This window comes from Microcebus murinus, chromosome 21 (assembly GCF_040939455.1).
Source record: "Microcebus murinus isolate Inina chromosome 21, M.murinus_Inina_mat1.0, whole genome shotgun sequence".
Classification (NCBI taxonomy): Eukaryota; Metazoa; Chordata; class Mammalia; order Primates; family Cheirogaleidae; genus Microcebus; species Microcebus murinus.
The window spans coordinates 3,745,961-3,756,039 of NC_134124.1; the positions used below are offsets into that span (position 1 = coordinate 3,745,961).

General features: G+C 61.4%; 1 protein-coding gene across 4 annotated transcripts in view; it reads left to right on the top strand.

The window, feature by feature from the left end:
- The window catches only part of JADE2 (jade family PHD finger 2), a 52,464-nt gene extending 45,721 nt beyond the window's left edge, over positions 1 to 6,743 (top strand). For all 4 annotated transcript variants that reach the window (XM_012762185.3, XM_012762184.3, XM_012762186.2 and 1 more), the window contains 2 exons: positions 769 to 897; positions 2,125 to 6,743. In XM_012762185.3, coding sequence (XP_012617639.2) covers positions 769 to 897; positions 2,125 to 2,969 — 974 coding nt within the window. In that variant the 3' untranslated portion in view covers positions 2,970 to 6,743. The remainder of the gene's footprint in view (positions 1 to 768; positions 898 to 2,124) is intronic.
- The last annotated feature ends 3,336 nt before the right edge of the window (positions 6,744 to 10,079 follow it).

The following is a 10,079-nucleotide window of genomic DNA, read 5'->3' on the forward strand; positions in this document are numbered from 1 at the left end:
CAGCTACTCGGGAGGCTGAGGATCACGAGCCCAGGAGTTTGAGGCTGCAGTGAGCTATGATGACGCCCTGCACTCTATCCCAGGCAACCCTGTCTCGGGAGGAAATAAAGAACCAGAGTAACTAGGCGGTGGGCCCAGGTTACAGATGAGACCGAGGCCTGGCCTGAGGTTGCACAGGGAACCAACAGCAGGGCTGGGAAGATTTCCCCAGCTGGGGCCACGTGCCTTGACCTTCCCTTAAACTGTTGAATCTGGGAGGATTCGCAGCAGCTGGGCCCCTCCCCCGACGTGTCCCTCCCTGCTCCCTCACCTAGCACGGTCGTGGACCGAAAGGACACGAGAGCCAGGTGCACCCCCTGAGCCTCCACTGACACCTCGACAGCCAACAGGGAGACCGAGGCGGGAGACTGTTGAAGGAAGCAGACTGGTGTGGGGAGGGGAACCCAAGCCTCTTGACCCCTCAGGTCACGTGCTTTCCACCTGCCCAGCTCCTCGGCCTGGCACTCAGGGCCCTGCCTGTCCCCCGGCTGTCCTTCCACCCACCAGGGCTCTCTCCCAAGGCCTGTGGGTCGTGTGGGTCAGACTGCAGTCCCCGTCCTGCAGGGGCCTCTCCTTGTGTGACCCTGTGCCCCCACACCAGCCGTACCCGGCTCCAACGGGCTTCCCTGCGGGGTGCGCACGGCTGGCGGAGCTCTCTGGGGCTGGGGCCTCGTTCCGCCGGGGGCCCTCTGGGTGACCATGTCCCTCTTCTCGCTTCCCCTGGTGCAGAGCGGTCTGGGAGGAGGTCCAAGGGCAAGAAGAGTGACTCGAAGAGGAAAGGCCGCGAGGGCCCCAAGGACAGCCCCGAGAAGAAGGAGAGAGTGAAGCCGGGGCCCGACTCCGTGCTGGGGCAGCTGGGTGAGTAAGCGCCAGGCCAGCCCGGGCACAGGCTCCCGCCTGCACCCGACCCACTGCGCAGAGCGGGAGGCTGAGGCCCAAGGGGGTAACCGGGCCCTCCCTTGCCCGGATGCTCATACCTTCCGCCCACCGAGGAGACGGGTCTCAGAGCCCCGTCTGACATCCTGGGAAGTGGGCCTTCTGTAGACCTGGGTGGCAGCTGGACCCAGCCCGCTCAGGCCCTGCCCTCTCGTCCCCCTGGCAGGGGTCCTGGGTGCTGGCACTTCCTAGAGGCCCCAGGCCAGCCCCCGCCGGGAGGAGAGGCTCTGTGGGAAATCCTTATCCCTGCCCCACTCTGCCGCAGTCCTCCACACGGGCCCTTCCCTCAGCACCAGCAACCTTCCTGGAGCCACCCAGGGAGACCCCGAGCAGTGCCCTGCCGCCCTCCGCTCTGCCCCAGGTCTCCTTCCTGCAGAGCAGCCTGATGGGAGCGCTGTGACTCCCAGAAAGTCACGTGCGTCCCCCAGAGCTCTTCGTAGGGAGCGGGCGGTAGTCTCTGGCACAGAAGCCCAGGTCACCCCGTGTGTCCCCTGTCTCGAGAGGGGAGAACGCGAGCCTCCCCAGCTGCCTCCCCGCCCCTGCAAGCCCCCAGTAAAGGCAAAACGGGCCCTGATGTCCCAGAGCGGCCTTCCACCCAGACACCTCGCTGTGCCCGCTTATGCCGGCTCCTTGCTGGCGCACTGTGGGAGGAGACGCTCCTAAAATCCCAGGAGGGATGTTTTCCGCCTTTCCTCCTTCCCTGTCCCCACCAGCAGAGGGGTGGTGGCACGCCCGCTGCATGGGCGTGCAACCTGTGCAGGTAACCCCACGGGGCCCCGCGCTTGGCCTGATGCTCTGCTGCCGCCACCTTGAATTTTTTTTCTCCTGCGTGAGCGTTCTGGTAAAAACCTGCTAGACGCGTTCTCGAATTGCTTTAGCAATCCTCCCTGAAAATCTTAGAAATATTTTAATATTTGATCAAGGAGCCTACATGTACTTTACCCCCCAAATTACAAAGCCAGTCCTGGAGGCAGAACACCCTGCTTGGGGGAGGGGTCTGTGCTGGGGCCCCCCACTCTGGCGCTGCCGGCAGGGGGACGGACCGAAGAAGGCAGTGGCCTGCGCCCAGCAGGGAGGGTCCCGGGAGGCGGGAGGGCGGGGGACACACGCCCGCCAGCGGCTCACCTGCCTGCTCTCTCCCCCGGCCAGGCCTGTCCACCCCCTTCCCCATCGACGGGACCTTCTTCAACAGCTGGCTGGCGCAGTCGGTGCAGATCACGGCGGAGAACATGGCCATGAGCGAGTGGCCGCTCAACAACGGCCACCGCGAGGACCCGGCGCCGGGGCTGCTGTCGGAGGAGCTGCTGCAGGACGAGGAGACGCTGCTCAGCTTCATGCGGGACCCCTCGCTGCGGCCCGGCGACCCCGCCAGGAAGGCCCGCGGCCGGGCCCGCCCGCCCCCCAAGAAGAAGCCGCCGCCGCCCCCAGCCCAGCAGGACGGGCCGGCTTCCCGGATGGCCCTGGACAGACCTGCTGCGGACAAGCCCCCCAAGAAGCCGGGGGGCCAGGACGCAGGCGGCGGCCGGGGCGGCCAAGGGCCCCCCACCCGGAAGCCACCACCACGGCGGACGTCCTCTCACTTGCCGTCCAGCCCCGCCTCGGGGGACTGCCCCGTGCTAGCAGCCCCCGAAAGCCCCCCGCTGCTGGCCCCCGAGACCCCCGGCGAGGCGGCCCCGGCGGCTGCTGACTCAGTCGTCCAAGTGCCTGGCCCCACAGCGAGCCCCAAGCCCCTGGGCCGGCTCCGGCCACCTCGAGAGAGCAAGGTCACCCGGAGATCGCCGGGGGCCAGGCCCGACGCTGGGACTGGACCGCCGCCTTCTGCCGCGGCCGAGAGGCCAAAGGTCAGCTTGCATTTTGACGCCGAGACTGACGGCTACTTCTCTGACGGGGAGACGAGCGACTCGGATGTGGAGGCTGAGGACAGTGGGGTGCAGCGAGGCCCCCGGGAGGCAGGGGCTGAGGAGGTGGTCCGCATGGGGGTCCTGGCCTCCTAACTCACCCCGTCCTTGCCCCGGGCCCTGCCCTGGGCCCTCCCCCCCACAAAAGGCCTCAGCCCAGTCACAACTGCCATTTCCAATCTCTGCTGAGTGTTCCAGACCCTCCAGGCTGCCACTCTGTTGTGGTTTTATTTTTAACATAGAGAGAGATTTGGATTCTACACTGTCGTCTTTCCTCCGTGCTGGCCTAGGACATCGTGATCCTTCCACGGCTCTGGCCGCTGGCACCAGGCCGGGTCCCGAGCACCATCCCTGCCGCTGCCCGCGTGGCGCCGCTGGGCTCCTGGCTGATGCAGGCAAGGGGATGAAGGGCTCAGGACTCCAGCCCGCTGCCACCGGGTGACACGGACTGTCGTTTGGGCATTATTTCCTGGCAGATGGGCCAGACCAGGGCCCACCCCGCCTTGCCCCCAAATCCCACTGGGGCCCACTCGGGGGGTCCTGCTGCACTCCACTGACCCCCGAGGAAGTGTGATAAGCGATCCCCGGCCAGAGTCCACTCACTGTCACAAGCACAACGAGCTTCTGCGAGAAAGCACCGAGGGGCACGGGGCCCGCTGGTTCCGGAGGGACCGGAGCTGTTCCTGATCGACACCCATCTCCTGAGGCCGCCCGCCCGCCACCCTCCCTCCTCGCTGCTCTGCCCCTGCCAGCGCCCAGCCCAGCCCAGCGGCTCTGGGGAGGGCTTCCCGGAATCCTTCCTGAGCTGTGCCGTTTACTCAGGGGACTCCCGAACAGCCGGCTGCCACCGCGGGTGAGGCTGCCAGGGAGGCCAGTGCCCAGACGGGGTGGTGGGGCGAAGACCAGCCCACCGCAGAGAATCACTCTGGGGCTCCAACTTCCTTCCTTCCTTCGGGGCCAGTGTCTGGGGCCACGCCCAGACAGAGCTGATGAGACCAGACCGTTTGCCTTTTCAAGTTTCCCAATCCTGCTAAGAGATGAGCTTCTTCCGTGGTTTCCTTCTGGAAACGCCTCCTTCCAACAAGCAGTGGGATCCCGGGGCCAGGGCGGGCCGCATCGGCCTGCCGGGACTGCTGTGAGTCTTGCTGGACCTTCCCGTGTCCCTCTGTTCCTCTGAGCCTTAACCCCTTCCCCGCCAGGGCCCTGCCTTCCCCGCCCCACCCTCAGCCCCAGGTCGTAGTCTGAAGAGTTTCAGTGGGGTGGCCCCAGGGTGATAGCTCAGGGAACATACAAAAGGAATTCAGTGAAACATTTTTTTTTTTTCTTTTACAAATTACTCCTGGGTCACTTCCACCACTGGTAAAGCCAGAACTTCTCCAACAAGAACCTTGCAAAAGCCCAGTGAACCAGTCGAATCATTCTGTGGATGCCAAAGAATATTTTGACCATTATACAGCACAGCCTGGACCTGACAACCTGTCACTTGGACTTTTTTAAAAAGTGGAGTTCTTTAGCAACAAAGTGTGGAAACGACGTCCATTGCACACGCTTGAGGAGGAGAGCCCAGGCTCTTGGAAGAGGATGCTTTTTCTGCTGCTGAACCGTACCTGCGTGTCGGATTCGGATCCTGGGCCAGGCCTGCTGTGAGCTTCCCCGAACTCCGGGAGTCACAGAGGGGGATCCCGACCGTGAAACCAGCATGGAAAAGTCTTTACCACGTGGTCCCAGTCCCACCCCCCCAACACACAAAGCAAATAAGCGGGATGGGGGACGGCTCGACCTTCACCCGCCCCGACTCCCAAACTATCAAGGTACGGCAGTGGCATTGTCATCAACAATGTGAATTGTCGATTTCATGTGAATTTCAGCAAAACAGGAAACAACGATGATGACTGAGTTCAGAGGACCAGACGGATCTGTCTAGTCCGAGGGGACTCGAGGGCGCGGGGTGGGCTGCGAGGATTCTGGGCTTCGGGATGGCACGAGCCACCATGTAGAGTTGGTCCGCCCGCCCGCCTCGGTAGCAGTGACCAGCGTCTGTGTCAGCGTCCCAGCCAGCCCCAGCCTCTGTTTACTGCCTTTGAACAGACCTTCCTTCTCCGAGCTTTGGGTCAGCTCGGGCTGCAGCCCTGTCTGGGCTGGATCGCCCGGCCTGACCCCGCAGGAAGCAGAGGGGTGAGCTTGAAGAACAACCAAACCCTGCCAGGGGCCAGGCTGCCAGGAAAGCTCAGGGTCAAGCAGTGTCAGCACTTGCCCCTCCCCCCTCCACGCCATCCCGGGCAGGTGGAGAATTCAGGAGAGGACGCCGAGAGTCTGGCCTCTTTCCAGGAGGCAGCCCAGCTCTGCAGCCAGGGCCGGGCCTGGCCTGGGCAGGCGGATGGGGCAGCTGTCATCCTCAGAGAGTCCCTGTTCTAGTTTGCGCCTAGACTCCGGGCCCTCTTCTCCACTGGCTGCTGCTTTGGACCAGACTTCGCCTGGGGCCTGTGTCCTGCAGCGCCAGGATCCGTGAGGCCGGCTGGCTGGAGGCACCTTCCCTCCTAGGCCAGGCCCCGGAGCAGCCTCTGCCGGGCAGCTGTCTCCACCTCCAGGCTGTCCGCCATGCTGCACGGAGGACAAGGATGGCCTCCCGGCCCCAGCCCGCCCCCCGCCAGCCACGGCCTCGGGTCACTCTTTCCCAGCCTGCCGTCCACTGTGGCGAGGGCCCTGCTGCCCCCGAGACCGAGGCCGGGTCCTTTTCCAGGCCAGAGGCCGAGGCTGGCCTTTCTCTCTGCCGCGGCTGCGCACACTCAGCTCCTCCACCCTGGAGGGAGGGCTGCTCTGCCACCCGTCTGGCTGTCATCCCCCACGCGTGCCCCTCATCCCATGACCAAGGAAAATGTGCGAGGAGAGTATTTTTATGCATCATAAATGTATTTTGGAACAAATGAGGAGAAGAAAGGCAAAGGGTTTATTTTGTTAGAGGGGCTCTGCCTTGGCGACCGTATGTGGGCATTTGCAGTGCAAGGGCCTCCTCTGCCCAGGTTTCCAGACGCGGCTGTGGGACTGCTGGGGGCGCCAGGCCCCGGCACGTGTGTGCGTGTGAGCGCGTGTCCGTGTGTGGTGAGGGGCGCGTGTGGGGCTCGGCTGGGGCGATTCCCAGACGTTGGCAGCAGCTGCACTCGGCACTTCCCTGCTCACTGCCAGATGTGGCCGAGCGCCGCCCACGGCCGAAGCTCGGAAGAATGATCTGGATCCCCGTAGCAAGGCCCTTGGGGAGGCCACTCTCCCGTGCCCCGGCCCAGCTGGCCACATTGGCCGAGGAGCCGGGGCTGGAGCCTGGGACCCGCGGTGGTTCTTTTAGGCACTTGCTGCCACTGTCTCCCTCAGACGCACGGGTACTTTGTGCTCCGCATCGTTCGGCGGGGTGGGGGGTGATATGAATGTCACAGGAGGAGACACCCTTCTGTCTTTGTTTCAAAGAAAGTGATGTGCCATTTGTTAATATACAAGAGAAATATTGAAAATATATTGAAAAGAGCAATTTTAAATTATTTTTGGCTTATGTTGCAATATTTATTTTCTTGTATTAGAAAAGATTCCTTTGTAGAGAAAAAATGTATTTTTCATTAACGCAGAGACCTATTTCTCCTTTTTGTACATCGTCCATGTGTGCGACCCTTAACGAGCAATAGAATGTACGGCCGCCCCGTGCGGCCAGCGCCCGCCGCGCCCTGCATGACTCTGTGTTGCCGCCGCCGCGTGGCTCCCAGCCCCATCCTGTCCTGCTCACCCACCGGCGCTCCCGGCCCGCCCGCCAGGGCTGCGGTCTGGGGGCGCCCTTCGCACTCCTCGTGTGTTGGCAGACGCAGTAATAAAGCAATGTTTTCCGTGCTGGCTGGTGTGAGGCTCCGTTGCTGGGTTGGATGCAAGGGCGGGGGGACCGAGGGTCCCGCGCACACCCCCACACGTGGGCCCAGCGGGACAGCCAGAGTCCCCTGAGCTTCCCAAGCGCCCTGCTGCCGCCTCCAAGGGAATCATGGTAGACGGTCTCAGTGTGCACACAGTACACGCCAGGGACGAGCTCCGGGGCGGGATTTCATGCGACCCTCACGGTGTCACCCCTGGCATTCAGGGAGCATGAGGGCTGCACGCAGTCACTAAGAGGGGAGGTTCCACATCAAAGGCAGGACTGCTGCGCTTTCCACCCTAGAGCTGCCTGCCTGGGACAGTGGGAGAGTCTGGGGGGACCCCCCCGGGGTATGTCTGTAGAGCAGTGAAGATCTTTGCATTCCAGCGTGGGTTTTTTTTTTGAGACAGAGTCTCACTTTGTTGCCCAGGCTAGAGTGAGTGCCGTGGCGTCGTCAGCCTAGCTCACAGCAACCTCAATCTCCTGGGCTCAAGCGATCCACCTGCCTCAGCCTCCCGAGTAGCAGGGATTACAGGCATGTGCCACCATGCCCGGCTAATCTTTTTTTTTGTATATATATTTTTAGTTGGTCAATTAATTTGTTTCTATTTTTAGTAGAGACGGGGGTCTTGCTCAGGCTGGTTTTGAACTCCCAACCTTGAGCAATCCACCCGCCTCAGCCTCCCAGAGTGCTTAGGATTATAGGCGTGAGCCACCATGCCTGGCCTCAGCATGCGTTTTATACTCACAGCACATGGCAATTCGAACTCACCCCATTTCAAGTGCTCAGAGGCACGTGGCTAGAAGCCACCACCTTGTGCAGCCCAGCCCTAGGGGCCCTCAGCTTTCCCTTGAGTGGCCTAAGATCCCCCCAGGCCCCTACAGAGTAAGGGACAGACAGCCATAGGACCCCTAACCTGTTCCAAGCCCTGGTGACTGCCTGAGGGCGGGGTCTCAGCCTTCTGCCCCGCAGTTCCCTCTGCTGTCCCTGACCCCTGGCGTTCTGAGGGCCGGACAGCACGTGTGTGTGGCTGGCCTGGCCACAGCTTCCCCACGGGGGGCCAGTTCCCTTCCAGCCAGGACTCGCAGCTGATGGCACAGGGACCTCAGGGGGCCTGGATGGGGCGAGCATCACGCACGCATCCATCCCACCCTCACTGAGCACTGTAACTGCAGCCGCCGTCCCTGCCCCGGGCGGCCAGAGGAGGCAGCGAAGGTGCCTTTTCTTGGAGATGAAGGTTTCGGAACTGGCGGAAGTGCCTCTGCCCCACGCTGGGAGATGCAGCTTGCTCAGAGCTGTCGGGCACCTGCCCTCCCCTCCCGTGTTTCCACCAGGTCACGTGGCCAGGTCTGGAGCACAGCCAGGAGAGCCGACTCCTTGGCGCGGTGAAGCCAAGTGCCCCGCTACCGCCTGTGTCCGCTCGGACACCTCGCTTCGTTCCTATGGTGACGACACAGGCAGAGGGACAGAGGCTTCATGGTCACCATGTATCACGCCTGGTGAGAAAAGAGATCATACGATATGGGCTTTAGAGCAGCCTTCGGGGTTCGGGGAGACTCCCCGCCAAGACTCAGAGGGAGGAGGAAAGGCCGGGGCTTGGGCAGGCGGGGGGCTTAACGGAGCAGGGGCTTGTCCCCGGCGCTCCGAGCCAGGCCTGGGTTCAGGGGCGTCCACGCCAGCAGTTCTGGGACCCTGGGTAGAGGCGCCTGCTGCTGGCTGGGGAGGCCGTCAGTGAGTAGGAGGGAGGGCTGTCGGATTTACAAATAAGCGTACAGGGCACAGAGTCACACTAGAATTTCAGACAAGTGACTTGTTCTCTGCTGCACGTTCCAAGCGGTGCGTCCTGTGCTCCCCCTGGCACTTGTGGTGGGAAGGAAGCCTGCGTCCTTCGCTCCCGAGTCCGGGGCAGGGGGCGGTTGCTGGCGAGTGATTTCCCTGTTTTATAAGCTGGGTCAGACCCAAATCTCTCCCGACGACCCCCACAGTGTGAGGACAATGGGGGCTGCGGCCAGTGGTTTGGGAGCACAGGGCCCAGCCTGTGCCTGTCCTCTCTCCACCGCAGCCGCCCCGTCTCACGTCCCAGCACGAGGCTGAGCAGAAGCTCTGAAGACCCTCGAAGGGACCTGCTCCCCCAAGCCCACAGCCCCTTTCTTTTTTTGCCGTCTCAGCTCAGTATCTCAAGAGGGCAAGTTGGAGATGGCAGCACTATTCACAACGACCAAGAGGTGCAAGAAAGATCAATGTCCACTGGCAGATGGGTGGATAAATGAGGCCAGGGCACAGTGGCTCACATCTGTAATCCCAGCGCTTTGGGAGGCCGAGGTGGGGGGATCGCTTGAGGCCAGGAGTTCAATACCAGCCCGGACAACAGCAAGAACCCAACTCTACAACAAATAGAAAAATTAGCTGGACGTGGCGGCATGCACCTGTAGTCCAGCCACTCGGGAGGCTGAGGCAAAGGATTGCTTGAGCACAGGAGTTTGAAGTTGCAATTAGCTATGCTGATACCAATGTACTCTAGCCTGGGCGACAGAACAAGAAAGGAAAGAAAGAACAAAAGAATGAAAGGAAGGAAGGGAGAAAGGGAGGGAGGGAGGAAGGAAGGAAATGTGGTATATATACATACAATGGAATAGTCAGCATTAAAAAGGAAGGGAATCCTGCCATGTGCTACAACATGCATGAACCTAGAGGACATTATGCGCAGTGCAATAAGCTCATCACAGAAAGAGAAACACTGCATGATTCCACGGGTAAGAGGCATCAGAGCAGTCAAACTCCTGGAGACAGCAAGTGGAGCAGGGGTTCTGGGGGAGGGAGGAGGTGAGGACTGCCTGGTGGGCGCAGAGGCAGGACAGGGCACTGCCAGGGGTCTGCGCACAGCAGGGAGCGCATAGGCACAGCCTGTACCACACACGTGGAGCTCGTCCGGAGGGCCGTGTTTATGTGCTTGTTCGCTACGACTAAAAAAAAGAAGCGTACTATACTATATAGGAAAAAAAACCCTGCTGCATGCAATACTCCACAACTGCTTTGTTGCAACAACAAATACAATATTAAGCAAAAGAAGCGATTTTAAAACATTAGGGGAGGCCAGGCGCGGTGGCTCACGCCTGTAATCCTAGCACTCTGGGAGGCCGAGGCGGGCCGCTCAAGGTCAGGAGTTCTAGACCAGCCTGAGCAAGAGCGAGACCTCGTCTCTACTATAAATAGAAAGAAATTAATTGGCCAACTACTATATAGAGAAAAAAATGAGCCGGGCATGGTGGTGCATGCCTGTAGTCCCAGCTACTCGGGAGGCTGAGGCAGCAGAATTGCT